Source organism: Rhincodon typus, chromosome 10, assembly GCF_021869965.1.
Source record: "Rhincodon typus isolate 14 chromosome 10, sRhiTyp1.1, whole genome shotgun sequence".
Classification (NCBI taxonomy): Eukaryota; Metazoa; Chordata; class Chondrichthyes; order Orectolobiformes; family Rhincodontidae; genus Rhincodon; species Rhincodon typus.
In genome coordinates, this window is record NC_063341.1 from 14048814 (window position 1) to 14073488 (window position 24675).

General features: G+C 40.2%; 1 protein-coding gene and 1 pseudogene across 1 annotated transcript; both read left to right on the plus strand.

Annotated features, from left to right (window-relative positions):
* Positions 1 to 5439: 5439 nt before the first annotated feature.
* On the plus strand, positions 5440 to 5676 carry LOC125484300 (annotated as a pseudogene).
* A 478-nt stretch (positions 5677 to 6154) lies between these two features.
* LOC109932896 (leucine-rich repeat-containing protein 52) lies at positions 6155 to 12091 on the plus strand. Its single transcript, XM_020531975.2, has 2 exons — positions 6155 to 7225; positions 11588 to 12091. The coding sequence occupies exons 1-2, from the start codon at positions 6604 to 6606 to the stop codon at positions 11878 to 11880; spliced, it is 915 nt and encodes a 304-aa protein (XP_020387564.1). The 5' UTR covers positions 6155 to 6603; the 3' UTR covers positions 11881 to 12091.
* Positions 12092 to 24675: the final 12584 nt, after the last annotated feature.

The following is a 24675-nucleotide window of genomic DNA, read 5'->3' on the forward strand; positions in this document are numbered from 1 at the left end:
CTTTTGTAAATACGTAAGGTAAATGTGATGTTAACATTCCAGGGGTGCCAGGGTCTAGGATACTGGATTTGTACAGGGTAAGATGCCAGGGATGTAGCCTACTAGACATTTAGAGTGTCAGGGAAGTAAGGTGCTAACTGGTCATTGGGTAGTGTTCCAGGAAGTAGGATGCCTGTTGGGTAGGAGGTATGGTGCCAGCTAAGTAGTGCCAACTGAGTTGGATGCCAGATGAGTAGGGGGCAGGGTGCAGGTAAGTAGGGTATCAGCTGTGTGGTGTGCCAGCTGGTTAGGTGATCGGATGCAAGTTGGTTAGGGTGCAAGGTAGATAGGGTGCAAGCTGGCAAGTGGATCAGGTCAGCGATGCGATGTTTAGGATAGGTGAGAGAAATCTAATCTGGCAGGGTGTGGGAAAGGTAGTGGCTTTTTGGTCTGGTATGGTCATGTTCGCTGCCTGGAGTGGAGGGGAGAGGTCAGGTCCAGTGGCAGGAAGGTTGAGGTAAGTCTGTTGTTGTGAGGGGGCATCAGGGGTAGTATTAAATACTTAATCAGGAGTTACATTGTGTTTTAAACAGTCTGACTTTTTCTGGATAGCTATTTTATTAAATTTCCCCCAAAGTCTCCAATTTAAATGGAGAGTATTCGAGAGTGCCCAGCGTAGAAGAATTGCCCAGTAGAAAATTCATTTTTACTGGCAATTCCTCGAGAACCTGTTAGGAATTCTGTAGGGTCCATTCACAACTCCTAACAGTACTGGAATTATGACTGTTTGGCCAGCAGAAAATCCAAGCCAATATGTTTTTGACTGTTTCTGGGAGGGCAATGAATGAGTTGAGTTGCAGATATTTCACTCGATTTGCTTCAAATTACTGCAGGGAAAGATGCATTAAGACTGCATTTGACCGAAAATAATATAATGAATTTAAGGTGAAGTGTGATTCATTAAATCAAGAACCACACCTTGAAATGTGAGCACTGAGAACATGCACATTAAAAAAAAAAATTGTACATCTATAAATGTTAAAACAGTGCTTTTGAATCAGGGAGTTCCCTTACCACAAAACTCAAAGCATTGTGTTTCAACTTAACTTTGGGCAAAGTACTAAGATTAGGATGGTATCATCAATTTATTAGCTTGTTATACCTATAACTGAAAAGCCAAGATTAGTGAAAATAATCAAGTGCATCTTAATTAAGAGAAGTCACACCTTCGCAACATAGTTTTATTGAACAAATTGTTCCAGCAAGCTGATTTAGATGTTGGATTGAAAATATTTTAAAAATGATACACAAGAGCAGACCAACAGTTTGATTAGTTTGGTCTCTTCTGTAATAGGTGGTGATCAGTCACAGCAGCAGAAACCTTTATCAACCAATAGCTCACTTAAAAATAGAAAGACTTGCATTTATATAGTACCTTTCACAATCACAAGCACACCCCAAAGCACTTTAGAGCCAATGAGGTAGGTTTAAAGTGTGATCACTGGTAAATCTCTTATGCCCAGTCGATAAAAAAAGAGACCAGATGTAAATCTTTACTTAGTTTTTGGCTTCTTCATAGAATAACACATTACAAATGTATAGCTCGTAACCCTACAACCAGTGTCAATAGGTGTCTCTTCATATGTGTGAAACTTAATATTTCCAAAAGGCTTCTTTCTACCACCTGTAGACACTTAATCTTTATTTATAAATTAACTGCCACGCACACCATACAAGAACCACAGCAGCCAATTTGTGCAGATTAAGCTCTCACAGACAGCAATGTGATAATGACCAGATCATGTCTTAACTTAGCTGTGGACAAGAACAGGCAAGTTAAATGAAAGGCAAAAGAAAGAAAATAAATGAAGAAAAAGATAGAAGTTGGACCTGAAATTAAGAAGCCATATAATGCCAACAGAATGTAGAAGGCTGTCCTTTTGTAATGAACCTTTACTACAGCCTAGCTTGAGTTATAACAGACATCTGTGTCAAAAATTGTTCTCTGCTTCCAGTCTGCAAGCTGAAATCTGATATAGGAGGCTAAAATGCCACTGGAGATTGAAACATTCTGCTTGCATTAGCAATCTACAATGTTTCAGAAAATGTAGATCTGAAATAGAAAGATTTAAATAACATATTGCTTGTAACATACAGCATTGTGTCCTCTGATAGCAGACTCTCTCTTTTCACTGAAGATTTGACTTGTCCTATTGATTTTACTGGCAATGATTAGGGGACCCACCTGCCCAAAGTCCTGGCATGCCTGCATACATTCTGTGAAGATTGTCTTCAAATTCTTGCACTGATTCAAGGGGAAGAAGTTATTTGTCCTTTAGACAGGACAGTGGTCCATGGAAACTTTGCAGTTAACACAAAAATTATGGCAACTCTGGTGCAAGATGCTCAATTGATCTTATAGAAATTTGTAAAATCATGAGGGGCATGGATAGGATGAATAGTCAAGGTCTTTTCCCCAAGGTGGTGGAGTCTAAAACTAGAGGGCACAGGTTTAAGTTGAGGGGAAAGATTTAAAAGGGGCAATTTTTTTTTTAAAAAAACAGAGGGTGGTGCATGTATGGAATGAGCTGCCAGAGGAAGTGGTCAAGGCTGGTACAATTACACCATTTAAAAGGCATGTGGATGGGTATATGAAAGGAAGGGTTTAGAGGGATATGGGGCAAATGCAACTAGTTTAATTTAGGATATCTGGTCTGCATGGATGAGTTGGACTGAATGGTCTGTTTCCATGCTGTACGTCTCTAGGTCTATAACTAGATGAAGTCACTGCTTTGAGTGAAAACGTGATAGAAGTAAACATATTAGAAGTTGAGGAAAGCAGTTTGAGACCTGAACAGTATCCTCTCTGTTCACAGAAGTTTGGAGTGTTCTCATATCTTCTGAGATAGCTGTCTGACTACTACCCTGTCTTGCTCTCCTGATGGTTGGGTAACCTTCATTTACTATCCAATATACTATGTCCAGTCTGCTGTGTTTTCTTCATACTATCCAATGATTCCCCCAAACTCTTTGCTTCCTGCAGCCAGCCTCTATGGAGTGTCACCACCTTTCCAGTCCGTCTTCAGCTTTGCTGAACTTTGGCAGTGCATGGAAGGTCCTACACAGAATGTTAGGGAACCTGAAGTAAAATAGAATGAAACTGATAATAACAATGAGAAGTCTGAACCAAGTTTAAACAGCAAATGCTGTGAAGCGCAACATCTTTGTGTTCTCTTATAACAATCACCTTGAAAAAGTATTTTTAATGAGTGGTTTTTATTTTGTTAGATCGCTTGTTTGGAATCATAACAGAAATTGATGGAGAAACTCAACAGGTCTGGCAGCATCTGTGGAGAGAAAACAGAGTTAGCATTTTTGAGTCCAGTGACCCTTTTTCAGAACTTGAAACATTAACTGTTTTTTCTCCACAGATACTGCCATGTCTTCTGAGTTTCAGCAGCGATTTCTGATTCAGTTAGTTTCAGATCTCCAGCAGTTCTTTGTTTGATTTCATTATTTTGAACTATAGTAGATTAGACCTTTAAGTTCTTAAGGCTGAAGAGTTTTCTACTAATAGCTATCTGCAATTTATAACATCTTAAATTCAGATATATCAGTTTTTATTTTGCCAACATTAAAAAAATACATTCTAAATATATTTTATCTTCTGTCTCAATTAACTGAGCATACTAAATGTATTTTAAATATAGAATATAATGGGCAGAATGTTTCAGCAGTCTCTTAAACATATTGATGCTTTTTTTTTTCCAGATGATGGGAAGACTGAACTCAATGTTTCTTCGTTGAGTCTCCTACCTAAGAAAATATCTATTAATTAAATTAACGTTTATAAATAACATGGCTCTGGAATTCATTATACAAGAAATATTAATTAAAAAAGAAATTTTAAGAAAGCAAAATCAGGTCATTTGATTGACAATAGATCACAACAATTAAGAATAATTCAACATCTAACAATTTATCACACATTTCCACAAAGTTTATGACAGTAAATGTGAGTTACAATAAAATACCTCGCTGCACACTATGTGAGGTACAATTATTTACCTTTAAACAAGGAGGTTAAATAATGCAGATGCTGCAAGTCTAAACCTGCTAGAAAAGTTTCCACTTTCAAGTTCCACTCCAGAGACCTGAGCACAGCATGCAGTATTGAGGGGAACAAACAAATAGAAATTACTAGGGAAAATTAGCATGTCTGGAAGGATCCGCGAAGAGAAAACAGAGTTAATGTTTCAACTCCAGTAACCCTTCTTCAGTACTGAAGGGAGTGCCTCACTGATCTCTTTCAGGTGAAAGCTTAAACCGAGGGCCTGTCTGACCTATCCGGTGAACCAAACAGGATTCCATGATGTTATTTTGGAGGAGGGTAGCAGAGAGGATTACAAGAGACCCAAAGAATATACGTCCAACAAAGCCACAGTGAGAGCAGCAGATAGCTACATGGACAAATACTGAAGTAGTGATGCAACAACTGCAACAATAGGATGCTGGCTGATGAATCGCAATATTACAAAGGTGGAAATAGGCTAGTGAAGAGATAAGGACTCTACAGCTGGAACTGGATTACTGAGCAAGGAATTGAAGGAGAACGTATGGGAAAGAGAGAGCTTCAAATCTTATAATCATTCATCAGATGTAGTCATCACTGGCTGGACCAGTTAATGCCCATCTCTGTTTGCCCTGGAGAAGGTGGTTGTCAGCCTCCTATTTGAGCCACTGGAGTTCATGGTGGGGTGGGGGTTAGGTACATGAAGAGTGTGTCAGGAAGGGAGTTCTAAGCCTTTGACAGTGAAGGAACAGTAACCTATCTCCAGGTCAGGGTGGACAGCATCTTGAAGGGGAACTTACAGCGTGTGGTGGTGCTCACATGCAGCTATGGCCCTTGTTGTGACTGGGTGTTGGGCAAGTGATAGCCTTATTAGTCAGCTAATATGGGTTATGGCATATCTCATTTTTTAAAAAAGTACTTAAATTAACAATTGTGGCATTGAAACATTTAAGTTGAAAGAGATACATATATAACAAAAAGGAAAAATTACAGCATTAAAATTCTCTTGAACCACCACTACTAACCCCCCCCCCCATAGAAATACAATTTCAGGATCACCGAGGGAAGAAAAAGCAGCTTGTGTCCAATATTAAATTGACCATTTACTGTTCTGCTGAACTCCTATTTTGTAGAAGAATCCATGACAGTCTGAAACCAGAAAAATGTATCTCCAAAGCAATGAAATTCCTTCACCCCAAATTGTGAAACAGCAGTCTTAGAGTTAATTTAATGTTGAAGAGTTATTTTAATCAACCTGTTCATATATGATATGACACACCACCAGGTCAGATGGGACGAACCCAGATCATCTTGCTCAGCACAGTGCAGTAAGACTCCAAGTAAATCCAAATTCTACAAGCTGGTAATCTTCTGATGCTAAAACAAGTGTGACAATACTCTTAGGCATCAGTTCTACAGTTTTTCCCCCTAGAGAAATAGGTTTTTAGGGTATTTATCCACGAGGAGGATTTGATTCTATTCTCTACTAAGAAGGAAGTTGGAATTGAGTATTGCCTTTAGCAGCTGCTCTTTTCCATTTTTTTAATTTTCAAAAAATACACTTTATTCGTAAAAATATCTTTATATACATGCATAGCCAGTAGAGCAGTTCGCTTCTGTAAGGACTTTACATATGAAGGACAAACAAATCCAAAGCATTCGTTACTTACACATGATTACATTTGAGGCACCGTGAGGATTGATAACTGAACGGAAGTGTTTTATTTTATGTGAAGAGTTGGAGGAAGAGAATGCAATCTTACCAGCCGAGATACTGTCATGGAGCTACTTCAGTATCAACCTCTACAGACATGTTATGACAGACCTCTCAGGTATGCAGGGATTCGAACACAGATCTCCTACCTCAGAGCTTGGGATACTACCATCGCACCAGAAGACTCTAAAACCTACTTTGACATACTGTGGCCAAACTAACTATCTGGTCAGTGATGAAGCCACCTTCAGCCCCTCTGTCGGGCCTGTTCAGGCGGCAGTAGGTGATTAGGCAGTTCTTGTCAATTCCTGTCTCCCAGCCAGTATCCAGCACTTAACTGACTCACCCTGGATTACATTCACCGCTGGCCTCGGCTCATTTTGTACACGCCTCATACAGGTATCTGCAGAGGATGGACTAACTGAGGAGACCTTGCTTGGTGATTAAACTGCAAATAACGCGAAATACTCCTACTCCCCCAACCCACCCCCTACTTCTCCTTTAAGACTCTCTTTATATTCAGGACGTCACAAGTGCGTTAACTGGCAACTGGTGTGACATTAGATGAAGGGGTTGGGTCACAGTTACTGCTAAATGAGCCAACTCTTCTTAACTTTCACGTTCACCGCTTCCATCAGCTACAAAGTGTAGGGCTACTCAACAACTTCTGCTTTCAGCCACCATGAGTTAGCTGTTGCAACACATTTCAGTCTCCCTTTGATCACTTTATTAGCGTGATTTTAAACCAAAGTGTCGAGTGTAACTTTGCACCCAATGATAATCACACAAATCTGAGGAGTGAGCATGGAGTTGCGGTTTGGATAACATCAGGTTCAACATGTTCTGGTTTGCCTCTGAGCCGCAGGGCCTGCTTTGGGAGTTGCTTTTGATGGGAGTTATGTTAGATGCTGCGTGCCCTCCGACATGTCACTGCGAACAATTTCAAGTGAATTGCAGCAACGCTGACCTGACGACCTTTCCAATAGCCCTTCCACTGAACACCAGGCGCCTCCACTTGAACAGCAACGGCATCGCCGAGATCAATTCTCTGGAACTCAACCTGCTCAGCGACTTGGTCTATCTGGATTGCAGCCATAACAGAATAGCAGAGATTTCGAGGCTGCATTTCATCGGCGTGGTGAAGCTGGTCTACCTGGACCTCAGTTACAACAACTTGAATAGGATTAGCTGGACGACTTTCGGGCCTTTAACTAACTTGATCACCTTGAGGCTCGACAACAACCAGAATCTGAGCGAAATCGAGAGCGGCGCCTTTTCGACCAACGTGGGGCTTCGTGAAGTCAATCTCAGCAACAACGGCTTGTTATATTTGAACACTACCTCGTTAAGGAACCTTGAAGGGTTGAAGGCCATTTACTTGGCTGGTAATCCCTGGGAATGTCAGTGCACAATTGCACATCTCAGTGAGTGGATGTATGAAAACAATGAAACCTTTCCAGGTGAGGTTCACATTCAAAAACTATAATCTATTCATTTCATGTATGCATGATATTATTTCTAGCAACGCGGTGGGTGCTAAGGTTGTTGTGAATACATTGGAAAATTATTTTTTTTTAAAAACTTGTGTTAGCCGACAAGATGGGTATTCTGATTTAAGGAATAGGCTATTTAACTCTTCCAGCCCAATCCGCTGCCACTCAGTCAGATCCTGGCTGATCTGCAACCTAACTTCTTAGACCTGCCTGTGCTCTATCTCCTTTTAAAACCTTTGGCAAAGGAAAAGTTAAAAATATTGTAGTCACTGAGAGTCTGAGTTATGAATCAAAAGTACTAGAAGAAAACTCTGTAGGTTAGGCAGCATCTGTGGAGAGAAGCACAAGTTCACATTTCATGTTGATGACCTTTCATCAGATTCTCATTATTTAAAAATATCAATTTCAGTTTTAAAATTAATAATTTTAATCAAACATCAAATGATCATTTCCAGAAGAGAATTCCAAACATCTACCCTTATCTGTTCCTTTATCTAGACCAATGGAAATAAGGTAGAATGGAATAAGTTGGTTTCCCATTCATATCTCAAAAGCATCAATCAATTCTGTCACTAAATTAATTTCCAGTGAATACATTGTGTAATCTCTCCTCTTAATTTATCCCTTCCAATCCACATTTGATTCTGGTGAAATCACCTGCAGTTCTTCCTAAAGTGTGGTGCCCAAAACTGTTCACAGTATTCCAGATGCATTCTAACCAGAGCATTTTCACTTGCAGCTCAGTTTTAATACTTAATCCAAACCCAAGAGAGAAACAGAGTCAACTGTCAAAAAAGGCAAGGGCTCAATGATTAGCTGTAGGTGCTTTGCTTCTGGATTTGAACTATCGCAAGAACAGATATGAGTTCTAATTGACTGGAAAATCAATAAGATGAATAGATTTTTCTACATGAATTAGAGAGTGCAGGAGAAAAAATAATCCTCTAGACCCCCTTGAAATGTATAACAGTTCAACCAATCAGAGAAGTCGGAGAACTTGGTTCTCATGAAGGGTCTTCGATGAAACATGAATCTTTCATTTCCCTTCCAGGCAGGCTGAAACTTCCGCCTGTTTATTTCCAGTATTTTCCATGTTTTGCAGACCAGGTTTTAGATTGAAGGAGTCAAGCTTTAAAAGCAAATAAAGGGACTAATTTTGCATGAATAGCTGTGATTATTAGGGGAGTCATAGGATAACATTGGTGGGTAGGAAAGTGGAGTTAAGGCCACAATCAGATCAGCCATGATCTTATTAAATGGCAGAGCAGGCTCCTATTCCAAATTTTTATCTTCATATATGGATTTGAATTAATATTTGGGCTAATATCTCTTAAAGTAAGAAGGAAAACGTTGAGGGTGCATGTGCTGCATAAATCTTGTTGAAATAATTCTGAATAAAGTTAAAGGCTTTGCAATTTTAATCGACCAGATGCCAAATATGTCCAGTTGATATAGAACAGCAGTCAGTGAGACTAATAAGGTGCTGAATGTCATATCCAAAGTTATAGACTAGAAGCCAAAGGTCGTAAAATAGTGATCAAACTGCATCCAGTTCCAGTTCTCGCCCCTAAGGAACAAGAAACACACATGTTTAAGCACTGAATGCACTTTTGAGAAGATCCGTCAAGTTATGCCCAGTGACAACAGTCTGAATTGAGAGAGATTGTGTTTTCAGTCTTGGAAATTAAGCCCCATTGAGATGATCTTACAGATTTGTGTTAGATACTTAAGGCAATAAATTGGAAACAACACCCTAGAAAATTATGTTAACTTAAACATTGGGACACAGATCCTAACAAGCAGAGGTAACTTGGGAGTTGATATCAGGGAATTTGTGTACAGGGGCAAGGATGTCTTACTGCAGCTGTACAGGTGAGACCATACCTGGAGTATTGTGTACAGCTTTGGTCTTCGAACCTAAGAAAGACTAAAATTGTCATAGAGGGAGTGCAGTGAAGGTTCACCAGACTGATTCCTGGGATGGCAGGTTTGTTGTAAGAGGGACGTTTGGGTTGATTTTACGTCTGTATTCACTAGAGTTTAGAAGAATGAGAAGATCCATTCAACTGTACAAAATTCCAACAGGACAAGATAGATCTGATGCAGGAATGACAATTCCTCTCTGGGGTCGAGAACAGGGGATCACAATCTTGGGATGTGTGGTAGGCCACTCTAGACTGAGGTGAGGAGAATATTTTTCATTAAGAGCACAGTAAACTTGTTGAATTCCGTACCTGATAGGGCTGTGGAAGCTAAGTCATGAAATATATTTAAGAAAAATATAAATTTCTAAACACCGAAGGTATCAAGAGGTATGAGGAGAGAGCAGAAGTATGGAGTTGAGACAGAAGATCAGCCATGACTATATTGGATGATGGAGCAGGCTAGATAGACTGAATGATCTACTTATGCTCCTATTTTCTATATCTCTATTATTCAGCAAACACAGTGACCATTGCTGGAGAATGATCATCCAGATAGGGCCGTGGGTGTAAAAACCTCGTAATCATCTAAGAAACAAATGGATGCTGATGCAAGGGATATTAAGATGAATTAAGATGGCTCTTTTCACCTGCAATTTTCCTTTTGAACTAAAGGCACAAAGGCCAAGGATTGCTTTGCAAATTGTTGTTATTGGAGGTGATCCTCTCTACTGAGTGTCTGTACTTGGTCCATTACAACCAAACTATTAAAGTCAAAAGCCACCAATTTCAAAATTTGTTGCTACCCCATTCCACCTCATAATAAAAGTCTTAGTCAAACGGCCCATTAATTATAAATACAATTTCTTGTCAATTTTTTAAACCTTTTTTCTCTACCATTTAAGTATCCACAAGCACTAAGAATATTTTGCACCTTGTTGGATTTTTGTACAAAATAGTTTTCTTTCAAAAAAAAGTCAAATTATAAATTTGAGAGTTTAAATAACGCTTACCCGATTTTCCTTGCATAAAGTTTTGCAACTATTCCCAGGAACATTTCCTCAGTGAATGTGGACTTCTCCTGGAAATGGGTTTGATTTTTAATTCTATGGAAGAAATTTTATTACTTGAATAAAATGGTATTCCTGATAAAAGAAATGCCAAATTCCTTATTTATCAGTGACTATCATCTAGATATTTTCTAATCAACCTGTTCAAAGATGTTATTACACACCTCTGGAGTATGTGGGACTTGAACCTGGGCCTCCTGGCTTAGAAGTAGGGACACAAGGAAACTTACCACTCTCAGCACCAGTTTTGTATTAGACTGTTTAGGAGGGACACCTGCTCTCCTACAGATACAATATCACTGGAGTCTCAGCTCAACTCCAGGTCTCAGACAGGAAATTTAAATTTCAATGTTGAAAGCACCTACTACCACAAAATGCTATTGACAATTTTGGTTCTCTATTTCCCAGAAAATACTTGCGTTTTATTTCTGCTTCACTTTAGAAGAGTCTTTTTTTCTTGATGTTCCGAGATCATTTAATTTAGAAAACTTGAACCGACAACATATTTTCTTATTTTGCTTTTCCCCGATAGTTGGTTCCCATTAATTTCAAACTCAAGCTTGGTTTTGAACCACGATCGAATTATTTTACACATGTAAGTGACGTTGTGTCCTCCATCACTTCTGTTCACAGGCACGAGAAACGTTTGCATTGCTGAGTCCTTTCAGCACTGAGAATGTGGCTACAGGAGTAGGCCATTCAATTAGATCACGTTAGATTGCAGATGGAAGTCCCATTTGTCAGCCTTTTCCTCATATCCCCTAATGTCTTTGAATAAAATTATATGTCTCCGATTAACATTTGATCCATTATCAATTGCCATTTGCAAAAGTGCGTATCAAACACCTACCACTGTTCGGAAGTAAAAGTGGTTTCTGACTACATCCCTGAAAGCAATGGCTCCAACCTACATTCCACATCCTCTAGTCCTCAATTACACAAACAACAGAAATAGTTTCTGTCTCCTTTCCCAATCAGTTAGTACCTCTTAATCTCGTGAAAATACCTATTCTTTTCAATTCCAGGGAGTATGACCCTAATTTGAGTTGTTTCAACTGTACCTTGCCCCATGGGATTCGGGTATTTTTGGTAAATCTGTGCTGCTTTCCAAAAGATAACCTTTACAGTTCTGAGGTATTTTTGTTGAAAATTATTTCAAAATAAAAGTTACATGTACATACTACTTTCAATGACACAATAAAACACAAAAGGTGTGTACTTTTAGATCTATGTGCGTTTGAGTGTATAGTTTTTAATTTGCCTATATTCTCTTTTGTGTTTCATACCATTCTAATAGCAACTAAATAAAGGGAAGTAATTTGCTTTTCATTTAACAGATGAAGATAACACTTTATGCACTTTGCCAAAATCAATGGTTGGAATTCCTGTCTCCGTGGCTTTAATCAAGATATTCGATATTTGTCGCACACCTCTGGGTTACTTCGACTATTTATTTTTCGTAATAGTTGGTTTCGCAATATTTATCAGTGGTATCGTTGTTGCCTCGCTTGCAGGTACAGTGATGGTCTTCTTTGAACATCATAAGTTGTTTAAAGATGATGATGAAGAAGACATCAAACAATATAGGTCAGATAAGACTACTGGAAGGTTTACCAACATCAACTTATGATAGGGGACCTTGCAGAAATATCATGCTACCACTACATGTGTGTAATTACCAAGGTCATCTGTAGGTGTCATTATTATGGTCACATGCCAATGGATCAATGCAATGATATATTGTGGAAAACTGGAGTGCATCACTCTTAAATTATCATGGTTCTTGTTACTTTACACTTCCTTTGCTGTTTATGTATTATCAGTAATATACATTTATTTTGTAAACTATATGCCAATAAACTTTGTACTCATTTTCAAAATCTGAGACTGTACAGTGTCGATGACTGCACAGAGGATCTTTTCCTCCCCCTTTATAACATTTAACATGGGGTGAACGTCAGATTATTTGTATGAGAATCAATACACTAAGGTGTTTATGCCAGTGGTTATGTTCCATTTGAGCCTCCTCCCAGCTTTTCTCATCCAAATCTATGATCAGAACCACCCTACTCCTAGGAACTGAACTTAGGATGCTCCTGAGGAAAGTCCTTACCAACGCACCATCGCCAGCAATTTTGGATCTGTAGTGCCACTGGAAATGTCGTGGATGCCAGAGGCTGAGTGGGATGAGTGTGAAGTGCACCATCTTTAGGTGATCTGCTGTACAAACTATCCTTTCTCCTGACCCAATGACAGCCTTTTGTGTCCAGTGGCTCACTACAGATCCTAACTTCAAGCTACCCTTTAAGGTAAGTGCAATGCCAGTATCTGAACTACAAGTGTTCTAATAGGTAATGGAATGTCTACTCTCTTTCTCCTGGGTGTGCTGTGATACACAGGCAGCAGTTCATGGGCAAGGGTAGGAAACCAGAAGGAAAAAGCTGAGGTGAGGGAGTAAGATAGAACAGGATCTAACAAGTCCATTGCCTGTCCATATGCAACTTGTTCATCATGGCAGACAGTAGGACGAGGGTATGCTGGGAGTTAAGAAGTGGTATAACACACAAATATTCCGCTCTCTTCAAAGTCCTCCATGCTGCCTGTCGACTGTTGTTGAATGCAGTCAGACCACAACAAGAAGAACCTTTGCCATTATTGGGCTCAGGAAATTCAGATGCCTTTGTCCCCCACCAGTTCTGGCCCAAGATCCTGAATCTGACATGCTATGTATCTCTGTTTGGCTCCTGGGCCAGTGTTCAACATACAGGTAGGTGGCATTGACCGATCTGCAAGGAGCACTTCCACGAATCCACAATCATTTCACTCCCATATTTGCTGCTGATAGACTCAAACATAAGAGAGCACCACTGTGGTGAGATGAACAAAGAGCAGTGCCATGGTGTGCCAGAGTGGGGTATGGAGGCATGGCTGCAAGTGAAGCTGCATGTTCTGGATGGGTGTCCTCTACATAGTGCCAACCCTTTAAAGGGGCACCGGTGTCAGGTGTCGCAAAGGAGAGAGGGTGCAAGAAAGAAACAGCTAGGAGGAGGGGTGGGGTGTGATAGTGAGAGGGAAAGAGTGAGGGGTGGACAGTGCATATCAGGGAGGGACAGTGAGGGAGGTCAATATTTGATGGAGTGGGGGGGCAGTGTGTGTGAAAGATTTGAGGGATTGGGGAGTGTCTGGGAATGGGGCAGTGTGTGTATGTGAGGGAGGGAGCATGTGTGAAGGAGTGTGGGAGGGAGGAGTGTGAGGAAGGGATGGGGAATTTGCATGAGGGAGGGATAGTGGAGTGTCTGTGACAGAGTGTGTGTGTGTGTGTAGAGAGAGAGGGAATGCATGTGTGTAGAGCAGAGATGGAGGTTGGGGGGGTGGATGTATGTTAGAGAAGGAGTGAGGAGGAATTTGTATTAGTGAAGAGGAATATGTGTGAGAGAAGGAGAAAGAATTCAATGGATGAGAGAGAATTTGCGTGACATAGTGTGATGGAAAGTGTATGTGTGTGTGTATGAAGATGTATATGTCTACCATGAACAATGGAACATAATCCTGATTACTGTATATCAAAAGTTCAATATTTTTATAAGTAATGTTTCTTTCTTGAAGAGGGCATACAGCCAAACAGTGACTTTGAATTTAAATTCAGTGACAGTGATTCTGGCAAAGCTTAGAGAGGAACCATGGAATGTTAGATTGGAAAAGGTGCCAAGAGAATTTCAAACAGCCACTCTTCACAGGGAGAGATGTAATTCAAAATAAACTAGACTGTATTACTGGTGGCTATAGAGGTAATGAGAGGCTGACTACCCCTCTCAGCAGAAAGCCATCTCCTGTGAATTATGTTCCAAGCTGTGGACATTTTTTGTGTTTTACCCTTCCAGGAATGTCCAAAAGATTTCTTCAAAGCTAACTACAATCCATAAGACATGAGACAGACATAAGCCACTTGGCCCAATGAGTTCAATGACATCATGGCTCCTCTCATAATCCTCAACTTCACTCTCCTCCCTATTCCCCATAACACAGAGAGGATTGACTTAAGCAGGGGTACTACATTGGTTGTCATCAAATCCTCTGGGGCATTTCCAGAACCTAGGTTACTACAGTGGACGCACCATCTCTATCCTCCTTCCTTTAGTATCCTAGGATGCAACCCATCAGGCCCAAGGGACTAATTAGCCTTTAGCCCTATTAGTTTCCATAGTATTTTTTTCTGTAGTAATAGTTGTTGTAATTGTTTACTCTTCCCCCATTTTACCCTTTGATTATTTAGGGTTTTATTGGAATGCTATTAATATCCTCTATTGTGAAGACAGATACAAATACTTAACTCGTGTGCCGTTTTCTCATTCCCCATTTTTACTTCCCCACCCCCAATCTCTTAAGAGATTTATATTAGCTTTGGGATGAGTGTAGGACCAGGGAAATGGGCCTGTTGCACCAGGAGGCAAATTGCAAAGGATCAAGGTAATTTGGTAAGTTGGAGTTGATGTGAGCCATGACTAACCTCGCGAAGCACCAAATAATTATGGAGGTCAGAGCCACTGGCAGTCATTGAAGCACGTTGTCCATGATTTTTTTTGGCGCTGGGACGATGGCAGTCTTCTTGAAGCAGGTGGGGACTTCAGATCGTAGTTAGGAGAGGTTTGGAGATGTCTGTGCATACACCCGCCAGCTGGTCCACATGGGATCTGAGTGCATGGTCAGGGACTCCGTCTGCGCTGGTTGCTTTCCGTGGGTTCACTCTCAAGAAGGTTGTTGTGTGGCAGTGACCATGGCTACAAATGTATCCAAGGCTGTTGGGACAAGTGCCATCGTTTCACTGACCTTTTCAAAGCAAGCATAGAATGCAATGATCTCATTGGGTAGGGATGAATTGTTGCCTGCAATTCTGTCTGAATTTGCTTTGTAGCGCGGCAGTTCTTAGGAAGAGTCTCTCAACCCGACAGCATCTGCGGTTCTTCTAGTTTTTACTTAACAACCTCTTAACCTTCTGCCAATACCTTTTTGCGTTTGGGGCTGTCAGGGTGGGATCCAACAAACTATCTGTCCTTGCCTGTGTGCCACATAACCTGTTCAAGAAAGGATTTGCAAAGCCAGCCAAGTGATAAAATGATATTGGGGTTGAAAATTCTCAGGTATGGTGAATCAATTTTTGACTAATGCGGCATGGTGGCTCAGTGGTTAGCACTGCTGCCTCGCAGCGCTAAGGACATGGGTTTGATTCCACTCTTAGGCAACTGTCTGTGCGGAGTTTGCACATTCTCCCCATGTCTGTGTGTTTCCTCCCACAATCCAAAGATGTGCAGGTTAGGTGGATTTGCCATGCTAAATTGTCCCATAGTGTCCAGAGATATTGATGGGAAATACAGGGATAGGGTGGTGGGTGGGTCTTCAGAGGGTCAGTGTGGACTCAACGGGCTGAATGACCTGCTTCCACACTCTAGGGATTCTATAATTTTTCAGATGATGGTTTAAACCGATGCCTCGCATCCCAATTCATTCAGGCAGATGCAAAATCCTGTGGCACTATTCTGATTAAAGTTAGGAGATTCCCCAGATGCCGTGGCAAATATTAGTTCTTCAAAAAGCCAAGAATGACTGACCTGGACATGTGTCTCAGTACTGTTGAGTGGGACATGCCTTTGCTGAAATTGACTGGTGCGTTTCCTTACAATAAATCAGCACTCACACTTTTTTGTATAACTTTTAAGTCAAGCATACCTTCAAATCCAGATTTTCACTGTCACTTCAGTGGACAAAGTTTTCAATAAACTGGATAATAGAGCAAACTTGAGCATAATTCAAAGCATGGGACAGTGGGATAAAAGTTAGATAGCTCCAGCAAAGAGATTGTCCGAGTAGCCTACTTATTTTTCTGTGCCCTCCAATGATTTTGCTGCCATTGCAGGGAAGCCAGAATTGATGAACACAAGCACTGGAGCTCATGTAGGAAATACTTGCATAGCAGTGATGAGGAGGTACACAAGAGCAGACCAGGAGAAATGGTTGGTCTCAATCATGCCAAAACTGGAAATGGGAATACAGAAATGATGTGTATACCTGGGTGGGGTGTGGATGCGGTTAGTGGGGGAACAGGGTTTATTTCCAAGAATTGTACCTAGGTACTTGCATCTAAGATGTCGCCGTAAGAAGGCAGACAGTGTAAAAGTTTTTCACTGTGCTCCTACAATGGAGCATATGTGACAATAAAAAGATATTATGTATTGTTTTTGTACTGTTTAAATGACAACTGGAATGCTGACAGTAGTTTTAGTTATCACACCTTAGGAGGAATATATTAGTCCTGGTGACTATGCAGAGGAGGATTATAAGAAATGATAGCTGGACTCCAAGGGTTAAATTAGAGGCAAGTATTTCAGGAATGAAATTAAGAACCAGTTCTACAAGAAAATGATGGTGAAATTTAAACCTCTCTTCTGCAAATGGGAATTGGTGCTGGATCAATTGTTAATTTTAAATCTGAGGTTGATAGACATTTATTATCCAAAGATATTAAAAGATTTCTAGTGATTTTAATAAGGTTGCAGATCAGCGGTGATAATTCCAACAGTTAAATTAATGTTTCTATACCCTCTCTGTGTCTTAACATATTTTGATCCAGCACTCTTGAAAATGTAAATCGACCCCAGGCCAACTTGGAATCTGTTATAGTTGTTGTGGTCTCTAACCTTGCTGGAACTTGTAGCATTAAGTGATCTTAATCTTGTAGTATTTTTACAAGATGAAAACCTATCATTCACTTATGTGATGCGGTTGCATTTCCACTTAGCCTTATGAAGGCTGATATCTGACATTCCAATTGTACTTTTGGGTTACAATCGGTTATGACATCACAGAGATGTAATTTTTTTTAATGAGTCATAATGACTTTTTAATGAGGCATTAATGTCACAAGAGACATGATAGTATGGTTTGTTCAAGTATTAAAAATGTCTTCCCTTGCCTATTCCCTCTGATCGTCCTCTTTCCCCCCCCTCATTCCTGAATGGTGATGTAAGCATTTAAAATGCTCAACACACCTTTGCAACATGGGAGCAGGAGCCTGCTCCAACAGCAATCATGTCTTCTCTGCAATCTAACTAAAACAGCCTTTGCACCATAAATCCTTTTAATACCTTTGTAAAACTATGCCTTTCGATCTCCGATATTCAATTAACAATTGATCCAGCACCAGTTGTCATTGTGGAAAAAAGGTCGACATTTCCACCATGTTTTTCGTATTGAAATATTTCCAAAATTCATTCCTGAAAGGCTTCACTGTAATATTTAAACTATGCCTTTTTGTAAAATGTTTTCTCTCTTTCTTCCCAATCTGTTCCCCTCAATATTTTGAAAACTGATCAAATCACAATTAATCTTCTAAATTCCGGGGAATACAGTCCTAGTTTGTGTAATCTCTCCTCATAATTTAACCTGTGGAATCCAGCTATTACTCTTGTAGGCCTCCTTTGCACTGTTTCCAAAGTTAATACATCCTTCCTAATGAGTGGTGACCAGACCAGCTAACAGTACGCCTGGTGTGATTTAACTAGGGCTTTGTAAGCTGAAGCATGATTTCTTAACATAATTAATTAAAATTTACACAAGCATCAAATGAAATAGGAATGTATGGATTTTAAACGAATGACACACATACAAAATTACAATTGCCAACTGTGTTTCTTCTAACAAAAAAAAGTCCTGGAAATCCAGAGCAGAAAATAGGAATACGAGGAACTGCAAAGCATCTCAATCAGCTGCTGAAAATAAAACTACTTTAGCATTTTGGAGATGAGAACTGCAATCGCAAGTAAATCTGTAACTCTGAGCGATCTGTTCAGCAGAAGTTGCATTGTAGTTTTTTGTTTATACTGTCTCTGATACATTACCTTGTGGAATCCCCATTGTTATGTTCTTCAATATATGTCCCTACATTGAATCATATTAACATATAATAGTATAGCATACAACAGGCCAATTAGCCCATTGACTCTGCACCGACTCTTTCAAACTACCATCTGGTTAATCCAATTCACTTTTTCCTAGATCCTGGTTACTTTTGTTTATTTATCCAGTTTGCTTGTTAAGTCTTCTATTGAACCTGATTGCACCTCCCTATCTTTGATAGACATATAAGTCAAATTCTGTACCTGACAATGTAGATAGATTTTGGTCAAAGGAGACAGCATTACAAAGCACTTTACAGGAACACGCAGGGCACTCAAAGAAATTAACTGCATTAATATAATAAAAGCATTATCAAGATACGTGTGGACAGATGGAAAATGGTCAATAATTTTATCAACTGATCTGTGATGATGACTAACTCTGTTAGGATTAGGATTAGGTTTAGGTTTGAATTACAATTACAATTACAATTACAGTCACAGTTACAATTACAGTTAGCAGTAGGATTCAGATTACTTTATTTGTTACTGTATGGTGACCAGAATCTACACAACTATTAGCAATTACAATTGTTACTGTGATTGTGTCATAAGAGAGAGAGCGCGCGAAGTACTTGGACACAAATATACAAAAAAAATCTCAACATTGATTGAGGTGGTAAAATTAGTCAGTAAATGACCACAATTCACAATGTAAAATGTCAATTGGTTGTCATGATCAGCCAGTTTAGCATCCTGCTGCAGCACAGATGGCTGGACTACAGGGAGAGCCTATGAGCCCTCAGGGATCTGCAGTCATTGGGGAGCAGTCTGAGCCTGCATAGCAACTAGCACAGATCTCCTGGCCACTTTATGAACTTCCACTGCAGGACTAAGAGGTTGGATAACTTGCTGCAGTGGAAGCTAAGAAAGCAACCTCCCAATGCTCCATCACAGTTGGATCAGCTCCAACTGGCATGAGGCAGGCCATCATTTCCTGGTGGGAAGGAATTCTGCAGAATGCCCTCTGCCACATTGCAGCCTGCAGACCTATGCACTCCTTGGCAATGCCAGACAGGAACCTGCCAGCCCACCAAGCATCATAGTGTGAGCACTCATCAGCAATTTCTTAGGGTCCAGATCAAGTGATGCTGCTTCCTCATGAAATGGTGTGTGTTTTCTCTCTCTCTCTCCCCCTTATGTATGGCAAACCACATGACAGGCTTTGGGTTTCTGAAAGCATAAAATCTACAGAGCGGGGTTGTGGTGAGGGCAAGAGGATGGGATGAAAACTGAGAAGAGTTATAAGGCAAAAGCATGACATCTTCATGAATATTCTCAATGATGCTGGATACCATACCTATATTGCAGCTGGTCTGTTAATTCCCAGTGCCATCAGGCTAAGTGGGTGAATGCATGCCAGATGTCTGTCAAATCTCAGTTGCTCCTTTAAAAACCTGTGCCTCCTTGTTCACAAGAAACAATGTCTTTGTTTGTGTTGCATTCCATTTGGGTAATGTGACTACCATTGTTGAATAGCTATAGGTATGTGGAAGCAAATATGTGGAAGATGGGCGTGAGGCTGGGGTCAGTGGAATTATGTAAGAGGGAGGAGAATTTTATGTCTAAAGATGTGAGTCCTGGTTGCTTGGGACTGCTGGTGGGTAAGTGGTTGTGGGTCCAGTGAATTGACCCCAGCGAGAGGTTTGAGATATGGTAGATGGGAGATGTCATGTGAAGATGCATTCGCTGACCTTGACCCCAACTATACAAGTCACTGAAATTCTTCCAGAGATAGTAGGAACTGCAGATGCTGGAGAATCCGAGACAACAAGGTGCAGGGCTGGATGAACACAGCAGGCCAAGCAGCATCATAGGAGCAGAGAGGCTGACGTTTCGGGCCTAGACCCTTCATCAGAAAAGGGGGAGGGGAAGGGGGTTTTGAAATAAATAGGGAGAGAGTGGGAGGCGGATAGAAGAGGGATAGAGGAGAGGATAGGTGGAGAAGAAACAAACAGGTCGAAGAGGCGGGGATGGGGCCAGGAAAGGTGAGTGTAGGTAGGGAGTTAGGAAGGGGATAGGTCAGTCCAGGGAGGACGGACAGGTCAAGGGGGCGGGATGAGGTTGGTCGGTAGGAGATGGAGGTGCGGCTTGAGGTGGGAGGAGGGGATAGGTGGGAGGAAGAACAGGTTAGGGAGGCAGGGACGAGCTGGACTGGTTTTGGGATGCGGTGGCGGGAGGGGAGATTTTGAAACTTGTGAAATCCACATTGATACCATTGGGCTGTAGGGTTCCCAAGCGGAATATGAGTTGCTGTTCCTGCAACCTTCGGGTGGCATCGTTGTGGCACTGCAGGAGGCCCAGGATGGACATGTTGTCTGAGGAATGGGAGGGGGAGTTGAAATGGTTCGCGACTGGGAGGTGCAGTTGTTTGTTGCGAACCGAGCGTAGGTGTTCTGCAAAGCGGTCCCTGAGTCTCCGCTTGGTTTCCCCGCACTGTTTTGTCATTGCCTCTGGGAATTAACCTCCCAGGCCAGCTGCTCCCATTCTCTTGGAAAGATTTCTCTTGTGGGTCTCCTGTTTTACCCCTGCAGAAATATACTGAGCTCCACTTCTGCCCGCCTCCAAAACAAGATTGACCAGCACTGCAATATAAATCTTAATTTTTGGTCCTGCTCATACATGTAGTCTGATGATATTTGTGAAAACATAGCTGTAGGCTATTAAACTATTGAAGTTTGTATGACCTTTTAATCAGACCACGTTTAACTGGAACAATGACTTCATTTGGTTCTACATTTCCTGATACCCTTGCTTAAAAAAAACATCAATCCAGTTTCCAACTTTCTGTCAATCCCCAACCATAATAGCTTTGATTCATATTTCCACTATCCTTCCTTTTGTGCGAAGAAATACTTTCTAATGTTGAGTATAATTTCATCCAAATTGCCTACTCTCTATTTCAGCAAGTTATGTCTTCCATGCTTGTCTCATCAAAGTCTTTACAGGACTTACACTTGGGTCCAATTTTGCTCACCCTTGGCTCCATTCTCTTTTACCATCACCTTTTTCATCAGATGCAGTATTGATTTTCTCTGACCTTTTGGATGCCTTTTTAATCTATAATAAATTTGCTGCCTGTATTCATTAGTTTGAATCTATAGAGTTACCTCTACAATGTAAACAAAAATTTAAATCTAATATCAATTCAACTGATGGAAAATAGCTGCTGAAGCTTCCCCATCCTTCATTTCTGTCAATCATGAATATTTTGATTAAAAATGCTGAAAGATTCGCTTGTATGTAATGTGACAGGTATATCCAACCTCTGCTGCATAATTTTTAAGTAACTTTTAAAACAAAGAAACTTCATTTTGCTAAGAGAGATATGATACCATTCATTATGTAAGAGCTTTCAGATCCCAATATTCTTTCATCAGGTAAGGAAGGCAATTATTTGTTCACTGTATTTAATTTTGAATCAGGCTGTGCAGGGAAGATTTTCAGCATAACAATTAAGATCATAATTTAGCAGGTTAACAAACTACAGAAAAGGACTGTTAGTTTATTTACTGGTAACTTGAGATGTGCCTGTTCATCACTTACCTAATGGAATCCATTAACATTTAATGATACTTTTCTCTGACAGTCTGCACTGAGAGGGGGAACAAACTCTGTCCAGATTTCCTCTAACCTCTTAAACAAGAATTGTGATCTAGATCTGAAGTGGAAATAAAGGGTGAAATCAGGAAACTCCACAATCCCAAACATTTGCCTTGATCATTTGAGTTGCAAATATTTGCATGTGGCAGTCCAAGATATTTCCATTAATGAATGTCAAATCCAAAGAAAAGTGCAGTGAGGCAAGCAACAAGGAAACAGATACTGGTCAAAGGAGGATCACTATGCATTTCTCATACTTGAAAGGATCTTCCTTTGCTTTGGATAACGGAGACAAGTCAGCTATTTCTCATGGCAACCGGACATTAGCTTTACCCCATGGCTTGTCTTCTAGCTCAACTACTGTACCAGTCAATACATCACCAACATCCCAGTTAGGAAGTTATCGGATGCTAATTTCAGCCAGGGCGTGGTCCAATGGAAACCAGGCAATGGGCCACATGATAACAGTTTCAGTTTTTGATGTTACATCTGTTGTAAAGTGGAGGTTGACATGCCTGAGAAGTAAAAGTGAAATACCCAAAAAGGAGTGCCTCACCATATAATCTGTTGAAAAGATGTGTGTAAAGTGGTGGAACCTGCTTCGCAGCAACTTCTAGTGCATAAATAAAACAAGTCCCTGACATTCACTTTACAAATCAACAAGTAACAATTTATTTATCTAACTCTAACAGTGAACAAATTAGCTAAACTATTAAAAAACCAAATAAACCCCTTCTAACTACTAACTATTCCTGAATAAAACAAAATTTTAATGGTAAGCTGTTCCAATAAATATAAGTCCCACTTGTATAAAATTTAAAAAAAGACTTTAGTCTCTCAAAATTACAACCAGATTATGTGTCTTCCAAAATGCTCTGTGCCTTCTCTGCTGAATGTTCTGTCAGGAATATTAACCAGTTGTGCCATAGGGACCTTCTATTTAGATGGTGCTTTCTCTGAAACTTAGAGAAAACTGAGAGATTCTTGCTTGCGAACTGAGAGCTGTTAACTCTAGCAGATGGTAGTTAACTCTCCTGATTTTCCAACTGCCCTCTCCTTTTATACCCTTGATGACATATCAATTTCCTGCAATAAGATTGTGCCTATGGTGTCAAAACCATCAAATTAAAATTTAAGAGGCTTTTGGTATCTAAGTGCCTGATTCAAATTGATTGGCTAAAATCAAAACTTGTTGTCTTGATAACAAAACAAAACTGCTGTTTAGCCTGTTAACTGTACAACTTTTTGATATAAATATTTCAATTCGAGGGCTCCTGTGCACCTGTAAACCCACAAGCTGCTGCCCAAAGGCATTTTGTTTAAATCTCTAAGCATAGAAAAAGCACATCATATTTTATATGGACTATACACTGCTTTCCCCGCTCGCATTTTGCAAACACCAAATTCTAACTTCCTGACTTCCAACCCATAAGTACTCTACCCAACTTTGCAACGTCTCTCCCCTTAAGAAAAAAAAAGAACTATCATTATGAAAACTTGGCTTCATTTTCTCCCCTCAAACCTTAACTCTGTTATATTACTAGATCCATAGCTCATTAATCTAGAGTTACACATTTCATACTGATTCTATTTACATATAACATTGAACACTACTGTTTCTATTTCACATAAACATTTTTTTTTAAACCAAGATAAAGCATCCACAATAATACTTTCACAACCCGCAACATGTACAATCTGTAAATTAAATGCTTGTAAAATAAGACTCCAATGAAATAATCTGGTGTTCTTGTCCTTAAATCTTTCCAGAAGTGTCAAAGGATTGTGATCAGTATATATAATTGTCTCTGATGCATTGTTTGCAATGCAAACATTAAAATGTTGTAAGTCCATTACCAAACTCAATAACTCTTTTTCAATGGTTGATTTTTTTTGGCGGATATTGAATATTCTTTTGAAAAATAACCAACTGGCCTTTCAATTCCACAATCATCCTCCTGTAACAATACAGCTCCAACACTTATATCGATGGTGACTTTGAAGGGTTTTAAGAAATTTGGCGTGGCTAAAACTGGTGCGGTGGTTAACACTGCTTTTAAATTATCAAATGCCGCCTGGCATTTTTCTGTCCACCAAAACTTCATGTTTTTTTTAGAAAAGTCCATCAATGGTATTGCTACACTACTAAAGTTTGGCACAAATTTCCTGTAGAATCCACTCAATCCTAAGAATTGTAGCACTTCCTTCTTTGAGGATAGTCTTGGAAATTCCTCAACGGCCTTTGTCTTCATGTTTCTTGGTGTCGTCCGTCTGTGTCCGATGTTGTGCCCTAAAAACATCCCTACCACCTTCATGAGTCCTGTTTTTGCCAAGTTTATGACCAACTTTGCCTTCTGTAGTCTCTTAAACAGCTGTGCCAAATGCTCCATGTGATCTTTCCACGAATACTAAAGATCACTAAGTCATCTATGTAGACAGCACATTTAGTCAATCCTGCAACAACTCTGTTCATAAGCCTTTGAAAAGTGGCTGGTACATTTTTCATACCAGAGGGCATTACTTTAAATTGATATAGCCCATTTGGAGTTACAAAAGCAGAAACTTCTTTTGCTCTCTCCGACAAAGGTACTTGCTAGTAACTGCAAAGCAAGTCCAACTTTGTGATGTAAGTAGCTTGTCCAGTTCTTCCACACAGTCCTCCAGCTTTGGAATTGGGTATGATTTGGTCACATCATTGACCTTCCAATAATCTACACAGAATCGTTGAGTACCATCAGGTTTAGCAACCAACACGATCGGCAAACTCCACTCACTTTGAGATAGTAGGAACTGCAGATGCTGGAGAATCCGAGACAACAAGGTGCGGGGCTGGATGAACACAGCAGGCCAAGCAGCATCATAGGAGCAGAGAG